The sequence below is a fragment of the Pongo abelii genome, chromosome 13, assembly GCF_028885655.2.
Source record: "Pongo abelii isolate AG06213 chromosome 13, NHGRI_mPonAbe1-v2.0_pri, whole genome shotgun sequence".
Taxonomy (NCBI): Eukaryota; Metazoa; Chordata; class Mammalia; order Primates; family Hominidae; genus Pongo; species Pongo abelii.
Genome location: NC_071998.2, coordinates 104304760 through 104327104, shown reverse-complemented (window position 1 = coordinate 104327104; position 22345 = coordinate 104304760). Strand labels below are relative to the sequence as shown.

The window sequence follows — 22345 nt, the reverse complement described above, 5'->3', positions numbered from 1 at the left end:
CTTTATCTGGAAGCCTAGGTTTGCTGGCCTCAGAGTTGGCCCTGTCAGTACAACCTCCTTTCCGACCCAGAGCTGGGAACAGAAGTTGGATTGCTTCCACTCACAGGTGGAAAGTCCAGTGGTGCAGGCACAAGTGAGGACTGACTGCTCTTTCCTGTTTTATCAGAGCATGAAGGGACGCCCGCCCCCAACACCCCTTTTTGGAGATGATGATGATGACGATGACATTGACTGGCTGGGATGAAGACCCAGGAAACTGGTGCAAAGGTTTCTCTGCAACCCTTCCCTAAGCATGATTTTGCACAGCCAACCCTGGGTCTAGGCGAGCCACAGGGTGAGGTCAAGGTGAGCATTCTGGGAACAATATTTGGGCTCAGAGGGTGGGTTGGCCACCTTCTGAGCCCCACCCCCGCCAGACCTGGTGAAGAGGATCATAACCCTGTCTTAAAGAACACTGGGTTTTCAGCAGCAAGTTGGAAGAAGGACTGGTAGGTTCCCCTCCAGCCAGTCACCTGTAAGAGTCCTGTCCTTTGCCAGACTTTTTAATCTCTTCATTAACTCTCAGACTGACCTGGGAGCCCTCCTCTACCTGAATCCAGTGCTCAACTGTGCCCCGGCAACAAGACCTGGGCTGAGGTCTCCCTGGTAGAACTAAGGGAGATCATACCATCTAAATCCCGGTGCAGTTAACAGCCTGGCCTGTAGTCCTGGGACATGTATCTTCTTCTCTGCCTTAAATCTGATACAAGAGGTCAATGACTTTGAAAATAAAACTAAAATAAATGTCTATAATGAAACTTGACTCAAGCCCTTGGAGAAAAATTGAGTTTGGTTCCAAGGGCTGTCTGTGCTCCTTTTTGGGAATCTAAGGGTAGGAGTCTTACAGATCTGGGTCAGTTAACGTGCACAAAACGTTGTGGCATATTTACTCCCTTTGGTACCTAACCCTGGAACTTTTAGGCTTTCAAAGAAAGTCACCACTGTAGTCCTAGCCCATCCCTGGGGCATGATGGTTCTGTGAGGACTAGTCCAGTCATCCTCTTGCTCCTGCAGGCTTAGTCCTGCAGTCTAGGAAGCCATGCAAAGAAGGTGAGAGGGTCCCTTCTTTCCATTGTTCATGGCACCTGAGGGATTCTTCACTTTGAGAGCAGCTTCCATTCCCTTAGAACTCACGGGACCAGGACTAAGGCAGAGAACAGTAGTGAGAAAATACTTGTCATTTTCTTGATTCCAGGATCTTCCAAAGATTATGCAATCAGTCTTTAAAAAAACAGAATAATTTTAATAAAAATGTTTCTTGATTTTAAATGTTTTAAAAGCTAGGACTCAAAATTCCACTTCATCTGGCCTGGCATCATCCTTGCAGGCTTTGGATATGTCTCCAGTGTGCGGGCCTGGGAGGCAGTGAGAACTAATTATTTCTTTGTTGCTTAACAAAAGGCAGTGCTGTTTGGCACTTTACACAGACTGGCTTATCTCTAGCAACCACTGCAGGAGACAGTGTTATCACCGTTTTATAGAGGAGAAAATTGAGACTTAGAGAGGTAAAGTAATTTGCCCAAAGTTACATATCTAGGAAGCCTCAGCACAAGAATTCAAATCCTGGCCATCTGATTCCAGAGCCTGGGCTCTTGGCCAGCACAGCCTGACTGTCACTGGTTGGGGGAAGGGGCGGTGATGCTTTTAGAAACAGGCTTCTGGGCTCCACCTTAGATCTTCTGAAACAGAATTTCCACCATTAATGGTAAAATAGAAAGAGCATGATCTGCGTTCACATCCCTGTTCCACTCGGTGCTGTGTGGTGTTAGCCAAGTTACTTACCTTTTCAGCCTTGGCCCCCTCATCTGACTTGATGAAGAAATGGACTTGGGGTCAGGCTGCCTGGCTCTGAATCCTGGCTCTGCCACTTATTAACTAGTGACTTAACTTCTCTGTGCCTGAGCTTCTCATTTCTAAGATGAGGACAGAAATAGTTTCTGCCTTGTCATGAAGATTAAATGAGTTAATTTTTGCAAGTGCTTAGAAGACTGCCTGATACAGAATAAGCACTATATATTTGTTTGTTTGTTTTTGAGTCGGAGTCTTGCTCTGTCGCCCAGGCTGGAGTGCAGTGGCACCATCTCGGCTCCCTGCAAGCTCCGCCCCGCTGGGTTCACGCCATTCTCCTGCTTCAGCCTCCTGAGTAGCTGGGATTACAGGTGCCCACCCCTATGCCCGGCTAATTTTTTGTATTTTTAGTAGAGATGGGGTTTCACCGTGTTAGCCAGGATGGTCTCGATCTCCTGACCTCATGATCCGCCCGCCTCCGCCTCCCAAAGTGCTGGGATTACAGGCGTGAGCCACCGCGCCCAGCCAGATATTTGTTAAATTAAAAAAAAATTTTTAATTAGGAATTTAGGAAAAACATCACCTTTTGTGACTGGGCTCTGAAGAGTGAAGCAATGGATTGCCTACTAGGTCTACCCATATAATCACTGTTTCTAAAGCATAGATTTTTTTTTTTTTTTTTTGAGATGGAGTCTTGGTCTGTTACCCAGGCTGGAGTGCAGTGGCACGATCTCGGCTCACTGCTGCAATCTCCAGCTCCCAGGTTCAAGTGATTCTCCTGCCTCAGCCTCCTGAGTAGCTGGGATTACAGGTGCCTGCCATCACGCCTAGCTAACGTTTGTGTTTCTGATTGATAGAGATGGGGTTTCACCGTGTTGGCCAGGCTGGTCTTGAACTCCTGGCCTCAAGTGATCCTCCTGCCTCGCCCTCCCAAGTGTTGGGATTACAGGTGTAAGCCACCACACCCAGCCTCTAAAGCATAGATTCTTTAAAAAAAAAAAAAAAAGAAAAAAATTAAGTCCTCTACACAAGTGTCTAACCACATTTAAAGAGACTGTCAAACTGAAGAGTTTGCCAATTATCCATGGAGATGCCCATCTCCGCATACCACAGGGGAGCGAGCATTAGCTGGTCAGGACTTAAGAGATGGACAGTTGACGCTCCATCAGCGAGAACACACCTGCTCTACAAAATCTTAAACTTATTGAGACACCAGGCAGCTTTCCAGTTCCCTACAAACATGGGGGAATGCCCTGATCAGTCCTAAAGGTGTGACATACTCTACTCTCTAGGGCAGTTATTTCTTATTATAAATTAACTAGTGGCTATTATATTTGCTTCTGCCCGCAGGGAGAGAAGATGCTAAATAATTGTGCCAACACAGGTGCTTAAAGTCCGTGTGACAGTTACTTTTCTTATAGCATGTACTCAATTAATACTTGTTTTATGAATGAAGAATGACTTGCCTCAGTTGGCATTCTGGGGTGTCTACCTGGGTGCAGAATTTCAGGGATGGGTTTCCCTGAGCAGAGTTGTCTTTGTAGCAGATGGATGGACTCTGTCCTCAGGCTTATAAAGGGCACTACCAGCTCTATTAGCCCCACTCAGCCCTTGTAGTTGTTATAAGGGTTCATGTGCTTTCTGTTGCAATTAGGAGAAAAGAACAGTCATAGACTATTTAAAAATATATATTTACTAAAATGTATTTGTTTTTAATTCCCAAAGCTTACAACCATCTTTTCATCTAGTCTGTGAGGTATTTAGTATACAGCAGTGATTTTCTCTCTTTCCTTTTTTATAAAGTGAAGAGGTTCAACTATCCAGAGAGTCCCATCTAACTTAAAAAATGTAATGGCTTTGGTTGGATTGCATCTTCAGTCAGTACCTGCCATGGCTTAATCAGTATTTTAAGTGAATGAATCATGTTTCCCCACCAGATCATTACAAGTAAGCAGTAAGTAATAAATAGAGAACATTAAGTATTGAACATTATTAGATGCAGTTTTTTGTTTTGCATAGAAGAAAGATGAGGATAAAGGAGGCCATTAAGGCCATGAAGAGCTTCCCAGACACCCACGGCCATCAGATGATCTTCTTCCTGCAGGCAATGCCTTCTGCTAGAAGGAGCTCAGTCTATCAGAGAATAAACCAGGAGCCTGAAAGCAGTCCTGTGTCTCTGCCTTTAATCAGCTGTCACTTATTCTCCCCCCAAAAAAGGGAAATAGGTCTCAGCAGTTGCTGCCATCCATCATGAATAAAATGAAATCATTTCATTAAAAAATTTTTTGTATGAATGTGCAAAATTGCCAACTAGGGGTTCAATGGGAAAAATAAAAAAAATCTTAGTTTGTCAACATGATCCATAGAAGAGATGATCTTCATGTGTTCCAAAGGCAGAAAGGTGAGAAAAAGGATCTAGCTTGGTCTCTGTCCCTCAAAGACAGAAGAGGTCAGAAAGTCCAATGGGTGATGCTCCTGTAGATAAGGCACAAAGCAGGAGAGCTGAGGGTGTCCAGGTTCCATGCCCCGCATCACCAAGAACCCTTCTCCCTGGCTTGAAATCTTTGGAAATTCCTGGTTTGAGTCACAGAGATGCATTGTCATGGGCTCAGTAACCCTGCCATCCCTGTTCTCTCCATTCTCCCTTTGGTCACAGCAGCCGTCTTAAGACACAAGACCATGCCTGGGCCTTATGCAGGCTGGCTGAGAAGGAAGGTTGCTGCAATGGCCTCCGAACTCCAGGGAGCAAGTGCTGGCTTCAGCTCAAAGTTTCCAGGGGCTGGGAATAAGGTGGAGGAATAGCCATCAGAAGAAAGGGCAGTTGGAAGTATAGTGTCTGGAAGAGGGGGCCCCGTGTCCCTCCAGCTTCAGTGCCTGCACATTCCTCACCAGCTAAGCTGTGCTGAGAAGTGGGTAAGCTAGGTAGTAGCCCACAGCAGAGCCCAAGACCACACCAAGGAAAATCCAGGTGTTGTAGGACATTACGGCCAGCATGATGAAGTAGCCGATGACCACCTGGATGACATGGATTAGAGACTGGCCAAAGTGACACAAATACCACCTAGATAAAAAGGAGAAGCAAGTTAATCCTGGTAATGAGCTGGTAATGAGGAAGCTGGGAGTTGATATCAGGGAGTAGAAAGCTGTTGAGTTACGTGACCCGATTATTTATAACTTGTATGCTTAACCCAGGAGAGATTTCTTTCTGTCCCTCCTACCCCTACCCCCAGAAAAAACTCAAGAGATTTCTTTTTAAAGAGACATATCTTCACTACATTTGGTTCCGAGCTTCTTGGCATCTTAGGCAAGGGGGAAAATGAGAGTATCTATAATCTGTCTTTCTGATAAGGAATAAGAGAAAATCATCAGTAAGGCATATTTCCCCCCTGAATCTACTTTGGGAGGCAGTATGACAATGGAAAGAAAAAGCATGGTCTTAGGTGACATTATCAGTTCCTAGACCTGCCACTAACTAAAAGTGGCCTAGACAAATGTCTTAACCTCTCTGAATGTAAGATTCCTTATCAGTAAAATAGGAATGAGAATACTTCCCTTGCAGTGCAGTTGTGAAGATCTAAGACACCCATGTAGGGTGGCTAGTGATGGAGCGGGCAGGCTTATTAAGCACAGGTGAGGCTGGGGCTGGACAGAGGGCAGAATAGGGACCCTAAATGGTTGCCTGATTTGAGTGGGAAGGGAGGAGAGGAGAGCTTGTCATCCTCCTCCCACCACATGGGATACATTGCTTCAAGACAGCTGCAGATCCCCTCCTGGATATGGGAGCCTAGTGACCCATGGAACTGGTGAGATTTGGGGGAGGGTGGGTGGCCACCCCAGTTGCTAGATAGGGGCCTGCATCTGAAGATCACAGTTCCCTAAAGAAAGCCTTCTGAGCCTCTCAAATGGCTGTTCACAGAGAGTGCTTTGGCCTGGGCATCAGGAGACATGAGCTCTAGTTCACCTGGCTATGTGTAGCCACTTTGGCAAGTCCTGGTCCTTCCCTGGGCCTTGCTGTCCTCTCTGTGAAGTGGGGCTAATGCTGTCTGGGCCAGCCTGTCTCTCAGGGTGAATGTGAGGCCTCTGCCCCTTTCCCATACCCACTGCCTGTACCTGTGGTGGGTTCTGCCAACAGGGAATGAATCTGAACCTGCAGAGTCCCCGTCTGTCTCTGCGATGGTCTGCTGGCTGATGGAGGTGGGCAGGTTCACCAGCACCTGGTTGAGCAGCTTGGCTTTGCCAACCTTGATGCCTTCATACAGTACAGCCAGAAGCAGGAGCACCAACACCGAAAGGGCCATGCCTGTCAAAGGAGGCAGAGTTGTGGAGACCTGGCCAGGCCAGCACTGTTTCCCTTCCAGCACCTCCACCTGTTCATGGAATCCACTCCATCCACCTCTCTCCTGCATCTTCTTCCCCACCCTTGCTGAGCTCCAAACTTCTTCACTGTCTTCACCAGACCTTTCTTAGCCGGAGTGTGGCTTTGAGATCAGGAAGAGAAGCCACCTGAAAAATCCAGGGGCTGAGGGTGAAGGAGCCATGTACCATCACCCCACCCTCTCCCCTGGCAGGCTGCACAAATCTGTCGTGACTTCTTGTTCAGTGATGAGTACTGCAAGGTCCTGTTTATATGTAAGTATGCAAAAAATGTCTGGAAGGAAAGATAAACAGCACAAGAGTAATAGTTATCTCAGCAAAGTAGGATACAGGTGGTTTTTATGTTCTTGCCTAACTTTCTAAGGTTTCTTTTATATATATTACTTTTATAATAGGGGAAAAACCCAATAAATTATTTTACACAAACTATCAAGTGCTTATTAGAGCTGCTGTGTAAAATTAACTGTTAATTACTACTTTTGTTTCACTAAGAGGGATAATAAGTGGTCCAGCTAAAGTATTTTACTGGACTCTGTGACATAATAAGAGATATATATCCTGTTTCTGCCCTGGTTTCCTGGCACACGACTTCTAGAACCCTTGGAAACTCTGAAGTGGTGTCTTTTTATATGCTAATGAGATGATTGATGCCTGAGGCTCCTGGATGGGGGCTGGTTGCCAGGGGAGCCAACCTTGTGCTTGGAGGTTGGCACTTTCAGCCCCACTCCCTACCTCTGGAAGGAGACAGGGACTGAAGGTTGAATTGATCACCAGTGGCCAATGAGGTCATCAATCATGCCTCTATATGAAGACGCCATAGAAACCCAAAAGAATGTGGTTTACATAGAAGGAATAAGTTGTTGTATTCGACAGTACAGTAGGGAAATTATAGTTAACCATAATTTATTGTATATTTCAAAATAGAATTGTAATGTTCCCAACACAAAGATAAATGTTTGAGGTGATAAACACCCCAGTTACCCTGATTTGATCATTACATATTGTATATAGGTATCAAAATATCACATGTACCCCAAAACATGTACAACTATTATATATGAATAATTTTTTTAAAAGGACAGGATTTGGAAAGCTTCCAGCTGCTGAACACATGAGGGTACCTGGAAGGTGGCAAGCCCAGGAAGGGCCTGGAGGCTCTGAACCCCTTCCTACATGCTTTGCCCCATGCATCTTTTCCACCTAGCTACTCATTGTACTTTTTTTTTAGATGGAGTCTCGCTCTGTTGCCCAGGCTGGAGTGCAGTGGCGCAGTCTTGGCTCACTGCAACCTCCACCTCCTGGGTTCAAGCAATTCTCTTGCCTCAGCCTCCCAAGTAGCTGGGATTACAGGCACCCCCCCACCATGCCTGGCTAATTTTTTTGTATTTTTAGTAGAGACGGGGTTTCACCATGTTGGTCAGGCTGGTCTTGAACTCCTAACCTCAGGTGATCCACTCGCTTCAGCCTCCCAAAGTGATGGGATTACAGGCATGAGCCACCGCACCTGGCCCATTTGTACTCTTTTTAAGTGTTTCCTTGAATGTTGTGAACCATTCTATCAAATAATTGACCCCAAAGTTGGCCAGAAGTACAGGAGACAAGCTGTGACTTGTGATTGGTGCCTGAAGCAGGGCGCAGCCTTGTGGGACTGTGCCCTTAACCTGTGGGATCTGCACTAACTGGTTAGTGTCAGATTTGAACTGAGTTGTAGGACACCCAGCTGGTATCAGAAAAGTTGTCACTGAGGGAAAGCCTACACATCTGGTCACAGAAGTGTGATGAGCGTAAGAAAAGGAAAAACAGTTGGGTTTTTTTCCCACAGGCTCCCAGGAGGAAATCATCTGACAGACGCAGGTTTTTAAAACATAAAATTATAGGTAATTTCATGTACATGGTGAAACTTCAAACAGTGCAAAAAAGAATACAATGAAAATTCAGGCCAGGTGTGGTAGCTCATGCCTGTAATCCCAGCACTTTGGGAGGTCGAGACGGGTGGATCGCTTGAGGTCAGGAGTTTGAGACCAGCCTGGCCAACATGGTGAAACCCTGTCTGTACTAAAAATACAGAAAAATTAGCTGGGCATTGTGGTGCCTGCCTGTAGTCCCAGCTACTCGGAAGGCTGAGGCAAGAGAATTGCTTGAACCTGGGAGGTGGAGGTTGCAGTGAGCCAAGATCGCGCCACTGCATTCCAGCATGGGCGACAGAGACTCCATTTCAAAAAAAGAGAAAAATCAGTTTTCTTCCCACCCCAATCTCCCTTCACCCCAATTCTCCTCCCCAGAGCAACCTCTGTTACTCAATGTATATATCAGCCTCTGTTTGTCCAAATGACAGCATCCTATCTACACATACTGTTTTGCATTTGACTTTATCATCCAGTTTTACCTCAGTTCACACAGATTTACCTTTTCCCCAGTGGCTTCATCGTATCTGTGATAGATTATATTTTCCAAAGACAGCCACTCCCATATATTCCACCCCACATCCCCTTCTTATGATGTCAGCACTCCTGCCATCAAGCGGTGGGGTCCATGTTTGTTCCATCTCCTTTAGCCTAGGAAGAACTTCGTGACTGCTTCAGCCAATAAAGGTGGAAGTAATGCTATCTGATTTCCAAGGCTAGGTCTTGAAAATCCCACATACTTCTACCTTGTTCTCTTGCGACACTCAATCTTGGATCTAGCCACTCTGCCACGAGGCAGCCCAGGCCATAGGAGATGCCACATGTAGGTGTTCAGCCAACAACTCCAGCTGAGGTCCTAGCTAACAACCAGTATCAGCCACTTGGCATGAGAGTGAGGAACTCTTCCAAATGACCCTACTTCCAGCCACTGTCTGACTATACTGCATGAGAGACCTTCAGTGAGGACCACTCACCTGGGTCCAGTCAACTCATAGAGCCTTGACAGAGAATGATAAAATGACTTGTTTTAAGCCACTGTTTATTCAGCAATAGATAACAAGAAATGGTAACCTATTGTAGGGATGACCATAATTTATTTAATCTGCATCCACAATAATGGGCATTTGGGCTGTTTCCAGTCTCTTTTTAAGATGCAGTTATTTAAGTTGAAAAATAACTTCTTCATGAATTAGTGACAAACTCTGCCTTTTCAAATCAAAGGAATATTCTTCCCTTTCAAATTGGTGTCTCATCTCCAGCAGCTGCTGTGGGCTTCTGAACTGGTGCAGAACAATGAACGCTGGATAAGGGAGGTGCCAGGTGGCACCCGGAGGCCTTGATCTAGTTGTGGCTCTGATGCGTACTTACTGTGTGACCCTGCATGAGTCTCTCTTCCTGTCTCTGAGCTTTAGTTTCTTGCCCTGTAACAGAGGGAAAAGCTGCCTCCCTGCCTCTCGGCCTTTGTGAGGATCAGTAAGATAATGGAGCCCTTTGCGATCTGAAGGGGAGTGGTTACAAATGGAATTATAAATGTGAAGTTCCTGCTCAGTGTTTATGCCAGAGGAATCAGCCTCACTTAAATGCCCACAGAGAATCAAGAGAACCCAGATTCTCCCTTGCCTAGTGCTACAAGGCCTTCCAAGCTACAAGTTTGAGGTCCCCAATTCTTACCAGCAGGACTGTGGACACTCCAGAAATCAAACAGAAGCACTGCCGTATCTGAGAAGATGAAATGCATCTGAAAGAGAAGGGAATCTGCATCATAGGGGCGCAGGGCAGTGGAAGTTACGGTCCTTAATGCTCTCCAGCACCTCCTCTGGGAGCCCCCAAAAATGGGGTCACTGGAAGTGCTGGAAGGGCCATCAGAAGTCATCAGGGCCAATTGAGGCCATAAAGAGCTGAGACTTGCCCAAGAGGGTCAGCAGCAGAGCTATAATTGAGCTGGCCCTGCTCCATATGAGAATAGAGGTGTGGGAGTGCCCATCCTCACTGGACCAACTGGCTCAGGATGTGACAGTGTCCTCAGACTATGTGGGGATGTCCCCTCCATGCCTTCCCAGTGCAACTGCCTCTTCTTACCCCCCGGGACCCCAGCCATTCTGCTGTAGCTCCAGAACAGGCTCCCGTGTGATGGGAGCCTGGAGTCCTCTTTGTCCTGTTCAGTCTAGACAGATCCCACAGTGTTTATCATGGAGGGGCCCAGAGGCAGCTGTCTTCACTGTACTCCACATCTGTCCACTCATTCCCTATACATTTGCTGAGCCCAGTTTGTGTGCCTAGCATTATGGAAGTAGGTTAATGTCTCTGACCTGACCTTGGTGAGTTCACAGCCTTACAGGAAAGACTGCAAGTAAAACCAGTGACCATGCAGTGCCTGTCAGATGCCTTTTCAGAGGCTGCTTGCTCCACCTCGTGTTCAGGGTGGCATCAAGGGCTTTTTCTACATCATCTCATTTCATTGTCACAACAGTCCTCTGTGTGACAGGGACAATTAGGTCCATTTTACAGGAAGGAAAGTTAGGGAAACTAGACTTAGAGATGGTGGTCACAAAGCTAGTAAGTTGCCAGAGCTGGGATTCAAACCTGAGTCTAGGTGGATTCCAAAGCCCTGGACATTCCAGGACACGGTGCTTCCTCCCCGTCTCCAAGAAAGGAGGGTACGGTGGGAGCTGGATGGTGAGTTTAGATGCCCACACCAGGCTTAATGACTGGAAAGATGAGGGCCCAACAGATCTATCAGTTAGTTCACCCTCTCAGGGAAGTGAAGGCCCCCTCTGGTCCCCAGGTAAGCCCTCAGCTAGCACAAGCAGTTCTGCAAACTCTTGTCAGTGTTACCCAGCTAAGGAGATCCTGGCTGAGTTGTAATCAGCTAGTGGAAGCCTTAGCCTTCTAAGACAATGGCCAAATATTAGAATCCTTGAATCTCAGCACTAGAGGTATCCTCAGAGTTTTTAGTCCCATGGCTTTCAGCTTTCTTCGCCAGGGAACACTAGCCAATTTAAATCTTTCTTCTAATTCCCTTATATAAAACACGGGGCTCAGGATGGAGAGGGGAGAGAAATCTGAGCTCTGCTGAAACTCAGTTTGAAAAATGCTGATCTGGCCCAACTTGAGTCCCTCTCCACCACATCTCATTTCCAGGTGAGGAAAATGAGTACGAAGAGGGAAAAGGATTTGCCTGACTTCCTTAGAAGCGGGTTACTGTCAGTTTGTGTTCAAGGGAGGAAGATACAGAGTGAGACTGTGGGTTCTTGTGAAGGCTGTGGGGGCCATCAGTTCTTACAGAAAAGGAGTTCCGGCGGAGGCAAACATCAGTGTGGGGGTGGAAGGGTAGGCAGATTTGATTAGCTGCCATTTTGTTAGGAAGCTGTGCCACGTGGGTGTCCCGTAGCCTCCCGGAAACCAGAGCCACAAACTTCTGCTTGCAGATGACAGCCCTAAACCACAGGCCTTGCGTGTTCTAGTCGTCTCCAGTCCTCCCCCTCTCAATAGTTAGGACCAAAGGAGATAGTAAAGAATAGTAGACTGAGTCCAGGATTTGGAACAAAACAGATTTGTTAATCAGGGCCTCTCTCTGGCCTCAGTTTCCTCTGAGGGGAGCTGGGGGAAAACTCTGCAAAGCCATCCACACAAAGTGACACACAGTAAGGGCTCAATAACCCCAGTGCCTTTTCTCCCATACATGTCAAAGCTAGAGGGGTGTTTCTCAGAAGTGTTCCATGGGAGAAGCACAGGATGCTAGGAGGTACTGGAAAAAATGGATTCTATGGTCAAGGGAGTTTGGGAGAGACTGGAATTGGACAAAATAAGGTTTAACAGCTTTCTGCACTGCCAGAAGCCTGTACCTAGAACTCTCTCCTCCCCTTTTTCTCTTGTTGAGTGCCCTGTGGGAAAGAATCGCATAGACTATACTCTAGGAAGTGCTAATTTAGAGCAACCCTCTTTTTTCATACTGGGAGGGAAATGACACTTACTGATTATTCTGTGCCAGACACTCTTCTAAAAACGTTATATGTCTTAACTCACTTAATTCAAGAGGGGAATTATTATTCTTAGCTCCATTTCATAGATGAGACTACTAAGGCAGACAGAATTTAAGTAACTTGCCAAGTTGCTAGCTAGAATTTTGCCTGGGTGGGCTGGCTTCAGATTCTGTGCTCCTAACTGCTCTCAATGCACCTTCTCAGGGCAGCACCGGAAGTCCAAGGGGCAGTTGTGACATGCCCAGGGTCACACTGTGAGTTGGTGGCAGCATCAGGACTGGATCCTGGGTCTTCTTACCAGGCCCTCATTTGGCAAGAGGAAAACAGATGCTACAGCACAGAGAAGAGCCCACTTTCTTGTGCAATACTAGACAGAGATGAGGGCTGTGCTGTCTTTCGGTTGTTTTAACATTTCAGGAAGATACGCAAACAGCAGAAGAAGCTGATATGGCCACTTTGGAACAAAATATGGGAAGAAATTGGGGAGAGGAAGGAATGTATGAGAAAAAGCCTCTGTGCAATTAGGGTAGTCATGCTTAGCCCCCAAAGGATGTTCAGCCAGTAGCTGGCCCATATTTCCTGAGAAAGATAAACAGTGCACCTTAAATAAAGGAAACAAACAAGGACCAATCTGGGGATGAGAGAGTAAGACCAGAGCCCAGGGACGACAGCAGACAACAGGATGAAAAGGCAAAGAGGATAGGGTGGGAGGGAGGACACTGGAGCAGATCACAGGTGTGGATGACAATGCTGTTATAGCCGGATCCACAGAGGCAGAGTCAGTCCTGGGTGAATCACTGGGAAACCACAGGCCAATCATGAGCTCCACACTGGCAAGCGGCTTAGTGTAGAGGGACAGCAGCAGCTGCTTAGACTCCAGGGCCTTATTAAAAGTACAGATTCCTGGGCCTCCTCAGGCCCCTAAATCAGAGTCCAGGGTCAGAGCCACAGGAGACAAGGACAACAGATTTTAACCAGCCCCCTTCAGGAGATTCTGAGGCTCAGTTCACTTTGTTGCAGTTTGAAGAGAGGCAGCAAGGCTAGTGGTTAGGGACACCGTCTCTAAAGCTGCACTACCTGGATCTGCCTCCCAGCTCTGCCAGGAACCAGCTGCGTGGCCTTGAGCTGCTGACACACAGAAAGCCCCCTGTGGACCTCAGTCTCCTCGTCTGTAAGATGAGGACAGGACTCTAGGAACCCTTTCCCTTGGTTTGGCCTCACTTTCACAGGCTCCCATCTTGAGCTCTATCTACTCTTTTCCTGAAACCTTGTAAAAGAAAAAAGTGCTAGCCTAGGCAACATGGCAAAACCCTGTCTCTACAAAAAAATACAAAAATTAGTTGGGCGTGGTGGCATGTGCCTGTAGTCCCAGCTACTTGGGAGGTGCTGAGGTGGGAGGATCACTTGAGCCCGGGAGGTGGAGGCTGCAGTGAGCCAAGATCATGCCACTGCACTCCAGCCTGAGTAATAGAATAAGACTCTGTCTCAAAACAACAACAACAGCAACAGTGAGTGTTCCTCTGTTTCCGGGTTGGATGGGGCACCACATCTATGCATCTCCTCTCAGATTTGGACGCTGCAGCCTGGGGTTTGGTACAGACATGGGACTAACCTGGCTGTTCTACTCCCTGCACTCAGCTAACATGCCTTTCAGTGCCAAAAGGGGTCTGACTTGTGTCACCAACCCCTGCCTGCGCCTACCCAGGGACTGGGCTCACTGGAGACCGTGGAGCTGCAGGACAGAGAAAGAAATGTTAAAGCATCTGATTGGACAGAACAGCCACATAGCTCTGTGTCTTCTGAGGGCCTGCATGTGCCTGTACCATGTTCACCTTCCATTTATTATGTGTCACTCCCTGTGACATCTCCGCAGGTGCCAACTATTATTAACCTCTTTAAATTAACAAGGAAGGTACATAAAAGCCCATTTATCTCCCCATGGTCACTCAGCAATCAGGTACCCAGAGCCAGAGATCTTTCTGGAAAGCCTGTACTGGTTCTCAAACCTTAGTGTACTGGGTGTTTCTGGGACAGGTGTTTGTTGGGGGTCACACTTTGAGAAATCATAGGAACCATGATGGTCTCCTGTCAACCAATAGGGACTGGTCAAGTAAATTATATGAGATCCTCAAAATGGAAATCTAGGCGGTCACATCACAACATGATAAAAATCATGTTGAAGACTTTAAAAAATGTTGAAGAGTTTAAAAATAAGAATAGGTTTTGCCCCCCACCCCCAGTGGCACTAGCTCAATGTAAAAAGCTGACACAGTACCGAAAAGAAAGTAAAAAATCATTTTGAGTCCTACTACTCAGAGATCTCTCCTGTTAGGCTTTCAAAAGGAACATTTGTTCACACAGCAAAATGTTTACACAAGATTGATATACAAAACCAAACAGGTACAAACAATACTGTGAAACTCCATTTACACCGGAGATGGCCTCATCCTCAGCAGAAGCCTCTAGCACCATCTCTGCCAGGTGGAGGTAGGGGTGACGCCCATCACCCCTTCTCTGAGTCCATTTGGTAAAGCAGATGGTATGAATGGAATGTCCCTAGTGGCTAATTAATCAGTCAGGGAGTTGCCATAACTGGTTTCCTTCTATCATCCTTGGGCCTGGGCCAGTTATCTTAGGAGCCCAAAACAGCCCAAACATGTTTTGCCATAGACCTGAACACCCACAGAACAGTAAGAGTAATTTGAAAGATTTCTTTTTGTTGTGCTAGGTCTGTGCAGACCCTGGCGATACAGAGATGAATGGGACAAGTCTTTGGCCCTTAGGGAGCTACCTGTCTATGAGGGGGAGACATTTAAGTGAGCAAATAATTACAACAGGTTGTAGGTCAGAGAAAGGGAGGTACAGTGGAGGCTCCCTGGGGGTGCTAGGGACCAAGCCGCCTGAGAGACACCTGCCCTGGCCAGAGAGCAGTTGGCTAGGATGGTTCTGAAGCCAGAGAAGCAGGAGACAGCTGGGAAGATGAACTGTACGGTGTGTTCAGAGCTGGAAATACCCACGGAGTCCGAAGCCCCGGAGGGACGAAGACTCACCTGTCACTCAACCCTTTCTACTTTTGCCTTTTTGCTAGAGGAAAAGATGGAAATCAGCACGCCCTGACTTGAGAGAAGCGATCTGGGCTACAGTTTTCAATTAAAGGGCTTTGTGGTCAGATAGGCAAGGGGCAGGGCCCCAATCTTGTTTTCCTACTTGGGATGAATCTTGGCCTCTGACAGTTTAACTGATTTGTGCTTTTTTCAGGGTGGGGCTGTGGTGAAGGAGGGAGCAATCCCTGGAACTTGTTTTCTTCTATATTTTTTCATTTGGGGTTACTTACACTTTGAGAAAAGCTTCCTTATTTGTAAACAAGGGTTGGGAAGGAGATGAAGGTCCCAGTTGCTAGGCTGACTGGCTGGGGAACTTTTGCAAGTGCTTTCCATCTATTTCCCTTTTTAAAGGACGGCTGATCATTTCACTAAATGGCCTATATACACTTCCTATATCTTTTTTGCTTTTTGTTTGTTTGAGGACGCCTTGTTCTGTTGCCCAGGCCGAAGGTCATGGCTCACTGCAGCCTGGAACTTCTGGGCCCAAGCAATCCTCCTCATCCTCCTGCCTCAGCCTCCCGAGTAGCTAGGATTACAGGCACCTGCCACCACTTGTGGCTAATTTTTGTAGAGACGGGGTCTAGCTATGTTGCTCAGGCTGAGCTTCCTGTATCTTAAATTCTATGACATTCTTCATGGGTTGAAGAAAATGACATGACTTCTTCAAAGACGAACGAGTCTTGCAAGCTGTCGTTCTCTCCAGCCCAGGTGAACCCTACCAAGAAAAACAGCTTGTCCGAAACGCTGTTTTCTGACTGAAAGTGTAGGGAAGCTGGAAAGTAGCTGGTTCTGTTTTATTCCCCGAAGAATCAGGCTACAAACTTGACAAGAGCAGGGCCGGGGATGCCCTCGGTGTGCGCGCGGGGCTGCCGGCTGAAATGCGCCGGGGGTTTCCCTTTCGTGGAAGCCTTCCTGGAATCTCCCAAGGCGCTGCCCTCCGCCCTGGGGCGCCGGCCAGAGGTCCGGGGCTGGGGACCCCGGACCCAGCTGTCTTCAGCCACCGCGCCCCGACTCTCAAGCCGCGCCACCGCGGGCGCTCAGTAACTGCTCGCCTAGCCGGACTGCCTCCCAGCAGGACGGACAAATAAAGAGGAAAACCACAGAGCCACCGCAACCTGTACCTGCCGCGTCCCCCCAACCCTGTTCCGGCTGTTGGCAATGCTGCCAACACACCCCTCACTAGCCCCGGGACAGCGGCAGCGAGGATTCGGGGTGCCGAGATGGCAGCTCCAGGAGACCCCGCCCCAGCCGCCCACCCTCCTCACCGTGGCGCCCGGCACTTACCGCCATGGTGAGTGCGCGGGGCGGGCGCCAGGGCCGCGTCTGCTCGCTCGGGTCTCCTCGCTCCGAGTCAGTTCAGCCGCCGCGATAGCGACCCTGACCGCACGGATCACGTGGTCCGGGCGAGGCGGCGCGCGGGCGCCTGGGAGTTGTGGTCCCCACACGCGCCCTACTTCGGCGTCCTCGGGCGCGCCCCCTGGCCGGGACCCAGGCGCCGCGCCCCAGGTTCCCAAGGGCTGAGGCTTGGCGTTCCCGGAGTCTCGAGCGAGAGGGACCACCTGCTGCCCTCTGTCTTCGCACTTCCTGTTTTGCACTTGGCTTGTCTTGGCGATTATGAGAATGTTTATTGCTCATTGTAATAAACTACCCCAAGCGTAACATATATTGAGTTGAAAATGGAAAAGTCCGTGCTATGGACACAATAGCAACAAATTTGGAGTAAATTAAGTCAATTATGCCCTAGATTTTTAGTGTAGTCATTACAAGATAATTACATTTTTCTTTTTAAAAAAATCTTTTCCAATCTGATAAGCCAAAAGGAATACACTCATGTAATTTTGTTTTTCTTTGATTACTAGGGTAGTAAACTATTTTTCTTACTGGTACTTCAATTTCTGTGTATTGCCTATTCATTTCACTGATCCAGTTTTTTGGTGGGGAGTTTCTTGCAGGATGAGGGATTTTTAACGGTTATTGATTCTTAAGCATATTTAGGAACCTTTTGCCAATCAGCCTATGAGTAAAGAGGCTCTTCAGAGAAACCTTACTAAGGGCAGTATTAGCAGAGACCTTGAGCCTGGAGCTGACCTCAGTTCACATCTATGCGCATCAACTATTGGCTTTGGGACCGTAGGCAGATAGCTTACATCTCTGAACCTCAGTTTTCTGGTCAGTAAAATGAAAATAATAATAAAATCTATGTCATAGGGATTAAATGAAAACATACATGTTAAATTATCATGTAACCTGGCAGTGGGAGCTTGTTCAGTAAATGGTGGAATCCTCAGGGTCACACAGCTTTTTTTCTTTTCTTTGAAATAGAGTCTCACTCTGTCGCCCAGGCTGGAGTGCAGTGGCGCGATCTTGGCTCACTGCAACCTCCATCTCCCGGGTTCAAGCCTCAGGCTCCCGAGTAGCTGGGACTATAGGCGCGCAACACCACACCCATCTAATTTTTGTATTTTTAGTAGAGATGGGGTTTCACCATATTGGTCAGGCTGGTCTTGAAATCCTGACCTCGTAATCTGCCTGCCTCGGCCTCCCAAAGTGCTGAGATTACAGACGTGAGCCACCTCGCCAGGCCCACATAGCTTTTAAGATTCTCAGTCTGAAAGCTAATGGGGGCTGGGAGCAGTCAGGGATTGGAGCAGATTCAGGGAGAGAACATGGGCCGTGGCACTGTGATGGGGCTGGAGAGGGAGAGCTGCTATTGTCATGGTTTACTGGGCCATGGGGAAGCACTGGGGAGAAGGGCTAAGGGTATCTCTGAAGCATCTGGGTTCCAAGAACTGGGGAGGGTGTATAGCTTTTCACCTCTCTGGGCCTTACATGGGAAGCAGGAGTAAGATAATCTGACCTTCACATAAGTGGGCTCCGGTGCACCCCACTCCCCCCACCTGCATTGAAGAATCTGCAACACAGCTTTATTCATTTGACTGTTTTTGTTGGCTTTGTCACAAGCTGATGACCTTTACACTTACTTCTAACTTCCTCATGGATGTTTTGGTTACAACACTTAGCCAGGGAGTCCTAAAATGCCCCATTTCTTTCTGTACCACCAGAGGCACTCCTTCCCTGTCCCCCAGGCAGAGAGCTTGTTGCAAACCATGGGATCCTAGATCATAAGATCACAACACAGCCACCCAAGCCTGGGTCCATGGCAAGAGATTCTTTCCGGATTCTGTGTTTTGACAGCCCATGACTCCCCTCCTTCACGGAACAATAGTCTGTTGTTGTCTTTCCATCGCACACCTAGACCCCCTGAGACAGAATCCCCACTCAGGGAAGATGGCGCTGCCTTGAGTGTCACAAAGATTATTGAGAGACCCTTTAACCTGGGCTCATTTGTAGTCAGTTGGTAGAGCGGAAATCCAACCAGTCATTTCTACTTCTGAGGTTCAATAGAGGAACTTGAGGCTCATGAAAAGACCACATGCACAACATGTAATTCCTGCAGAATGTTGGGTCTTTATGTGCAGGTAAGGCTGTGTGATCCCCAAGGATGCCACTACCCGTCTCTGGGACCCTGATGTCCCCATCCGTACAGTGAGGGGTGGAATGGATGACCTGCAACTGCCCTCCACATGCTGATCTGCAGTTGTAAGTGAGCCTGAGGGTGGAGTTGAACACGTTATGGCCAGGACCTTTGCATATTTTCCCTGTAACTCCATCAACTAGCCTTCCATCTTCTCTCCAACGATACCTCTATTACTTTATATTTATGCCATGAGCAGTATTGTGGATCTGATGTGTGTGACACAGGGGGAGCGTGCACATTCAAGGTTGGCCTGTGTGGAGACAGTGGGTGTGTGTGTCGTGAGGGCAAGTGTTTACTGGATCTTGTGCTGGTAAGGCTGGAGGAAGCAGGAGCCAGGCCACCAACAACCCGGAGGCTGTGTTTAAAGTCAGGAATTTACTGTGGGACAAGAAGGAACTACCAATGGGTTTTTAATATGTATGTTTTCTCACTGCATTTTGTTCTTTTTTTTTTTTTTCCTCAAATGTCACTCTCTTAGTGAGGCCATTCTGACTACCCGATATATTTATTTATTTTAGAGACAGGGTCTTACTCTGTCACTCAGGCTGAAGTGCATTATTGCAATGATAGTTCACTGCAGTCTAGACTCCTGGCCTCAAGTGATCCTCCTGCCTTAGCGTCCTGAGTAGCTGGGACTACAGCATGCCCAGCTAATTTTTAACAATTTTTTTTTGTTTATTTTTGAGACAGAGTCTCGCTCTGTCTCCCAGGCTGGAGTGCAGTGGCATGATCTCGGCTCACTGCAAGTTCCGCCTCCTGCGTTCATGCCATTCTCCTGCCTCAGCCTCCCGAGTAGCTGGGACTACAGGCACCTGCCACCATGCCCGGCTAATTTTTTGTATTTTCTTTTGTTTTTTAGTAGAGACGGGGTTTCTCCATGTTAGCCAGGATGGTCTCGATCTCCTGACCTCGTGATCCGCCCACCTGGCCCTCCCAAAGTGCTGGGATTACAGATATGAGCCACCACGCCTGGCTGCCTCTCTCTTTTAAGGATCCTTATGATTACATCTAGGACCCACCAGATAATTCAGGGTTATCTCCCCATTTCAAGATCCTTAATTTAATCACGTGTGCAAAGTCTCTTTTGCCAGATAACATTCACAGGTTCCAGGCATCAGGACCTGGATAATTTTTAGGGCCATTATTCAGCCTATTGTAGGGGGCATCCACATTTATAACTTTCCTGACTGTCTGAAAGGGCTTTGAGCCAAACCAGAGCGAACAGCAGGACTCTGGAGAGCTGAGAAAGAAAGCAATGGTTTGTTTTAGCTTTGCAGGGAAGGTAAGTGCTGTGTGGATCCCTTCATTGTTGAAGCCAGGGCTGTGAGAATTCACAGGTATAGGCTCTTTGCCTCAGTTGTCTTGACAGGTTCCTTTCACAGCTGCTGCAAGGTTGTCCACTCCAGCTGCCCGGGACTCCCAGGCCCTGCATGCCTGCCTCCTGCAGGAAGACTGAGGGGCCTTGGTGTCTCCAAGAATGCCACACTGAGCTCGGAAGGCCAGTGCTCAGACTGCCCCACATTTGCAGGGTAAACAGGTTTGAAAAACAGCCATCCATGTCCCATCCAGCTGATGACAGCAGATTTACAAATACTTTTTAAGGAAACTTGTGACAAAACACATATAACATAGGCCAGACATGTTGGCTCATGCCTGTAATCCCAGCACTTTGGGAGGCTGAGGCAGGCAGATCGCTTGAGGTCAGGAGTTTGAGACCAGCCTGGCCAATGTAGTGAAACCCCATCTCTACTAAAAATACAGAAATTAGCTGGGCGTAGTAATGGGTGCCTGTAATCCCAGCTACTTGGGAGGTTGAGGCAGAAGAATCACTTGAACCTGGGAGGCAGAGGCGGCAGTAAGCGGAGATCACACCACTGCATTCCAGCCTGAGCAACAGAGCGAGACTCCATCTCAAAACGAAACAAAATAAAACAACAACAACAACACACACACACACACACACACACACACACACACACAACATAAAATTTGCTCCCTTAACCATTTTAAGTGTACAGTTCAGTATCGTTAATTATATTCATTAATTATACATTGTGTAACCCATATCCAAGATGCTTTTCATCTTGTAAAACTGAAATTCTATGAACATTTAACAATTCCCTATTCCCTTCTCCCCCTGCCCCCTGACAACCACCATTCTACTTTGTATCTCTATGACTTGAATGTCTCTGGATACCTCTTAAGTGGAATCACATAGTATTTGTCCTTCTGTGACTGACATATTTCACTTAACATAATGTCCTTAAAGTTTGTCTGTAGTGTGATGTGTATCAGAATTTTCTTCCTTTTTAAGGCTGAATAACGTTTCATTGTGAGTATATATGATATTTTGTTTATTCATTCATCCATTGATGGACACTTGGGTTGCTTTCACCTTTTGGCTATTGTAAATAATGCTGCAGTGAACATGGATCTATAAACACAATGTTTTAAAAAAGTGAGTGCTTATCCAGAAGCTTGGCCCTGTACTTCTTTTCAGTCTCATGAAAAGAAGATAGGAATGGAACCCCTCTCTCTGTCCCTGTGTAACGGCTTCCTGCTGCATTCAGAGTTCTGAATGTATCCCCAAAAATCTCTACCTGATCTGGACTGTATGCCATTTCCTAATCTTAGGGAGATTTGGCAAAGCAGGTTTCAGCTTGTGTATGGTAAATTTCCTCCACAGCAGGTTTTCCTCATCTTGAAGAAATAAACCGATTTTCACCCCCAGGAACGCTAAAACAGTTCAAACAGGAGCATCTTGTTGATATCCCCTTGTTGATCTACTATGTATATTTTGACTCCCAATGTATCATAAATCAAATGATCATTTGGTGCTGGAGGAAGGAGCCAACTGGAAAAATGTTCTGACTTGTCTTTTGGAGTAGGATAAAGTATTCATTTGACCAGATGAAATGGCTGACATTTGACCATTTTTAACCTGAAAAAAAAAAGGCAATTCCATATATCGTTCAACCAATAGCTGAGGCCACTGTAGGTAGACTCCCCACCCACTGTGCCTGAGTCTGAGAAGGAAGAATGCCTAGCAGATGTAAACCACCTGGCTCTGACGCATTGCCCTGGGGGAGACAGCTTAGGGAGAAGCTGGTTCTGCTCTGATAACAAAAGGTGTTTTTCTGGTGGTGGGGAGGGGTCAGGGAGGCACTTGAATGCATCTTAGCTCTGGTCACAGTCTGAGGCTGGTGGTTAGTATTATGTGTACCCACCAGGACAATACCTTTGAGACACAGCCCTGTCCCTTCTGTTCTCTCTGGATGGGGAGGATGGTACTCCAGTAGCTAATCAGTGTCCTGGGAGGAATCCATTTGTATCGTGTCTGTTTTGAGCAACCTCCATTCTAAGAGGCAACGTTCCCAGATCTCAACTCTGCAGCCACCAATTAGGGATTGGGGTGGAGGGGCTGGATAGTTAGTACCATTTCTATCTTTTTCTTTTTGGTCGAGACTCCCCATATATAAGCTGTTCTTATTAAAGCAGTTAGTATTGAGAAATATTTAATTTAGCCGAACAAAGAAGGTGTGTAAATTTGGCAGTAAGTTGTTAACACATCCATGTCACACTACTACCACGGTGATTCAGAGGCAAATCTGAAGA

At 47.2% G+C, this 22345-nt stretch overlaps 2 protein-coding genes across 4 annotated transcripts in view; one reads left to right on the top strand and one right to left on the bottom strand.

Annotated features, from left to right (window-relative positions):
* Positions 1–802, top strand: part of FKBP15 (FKBP prolyl isomerase family member 15) — a 69894-nt gene extending 69092 nt beyond the window's left edge. For all 3 annotated transcript variants that reach the window (XM_009244766.4, XM_054519355.2, XM_054519357.2), the window contains one exon: positions 167–802. In XM_009244766.4, the coding sequence (XP_009243041.2) occupies positions 167–244 (78 nt within the window). In that variant the 3' untranslated portion in view covers positions 245–802. The remainder of the gene's footprint in view (positions 1–166) is intronic.
* Positions 803–3504: 2702 nt separating this feature from the next.
* SLC31A2 (solute carrier family 31 member 2) lies at positions 3505–16602 on the bottom strand. Its single transcript, XM_002820117.5, has 4 exons — positions 16477–16602; positions 9777–9843; positions 5938–6127; positions 3505–4888 (listed from the first exon to the last, which is right to left on the bottom strand). The coding sequence occupies exons 1-4, from the start codon at positions 16480–16482 to the stop codon at positions 4720–4722; spliced, it is 432 nt and encodes a 143-aa protein (XP_002820163.1). The 5' UTR covers positions 16483–16602; the 3' UTR covers positions 3505–4719.
* Positions 16603–22345: the final 5743 nt, after the last annotated feature.

Bases quoted from the DNA above. Each gene is read 5' to 3' on its own strand.
- SLC31A2 (XM_002820117.5), bottom strand. The intron at 6,128-9,776 runs GTAAGAATTGGG...CTCCTTTGACAG, and splicing joins GAGTGTCCACAGTCCTGCTG to GCATGGCCCTTTCGGTGTTG. The intron at 4,889-5,937 runs GTACAGGCAGTG...CTTTTTATCTAG, and splicing joins GTTGGCAGAACCCACCACAG to GTGGTATTTGTGTCACTTTG.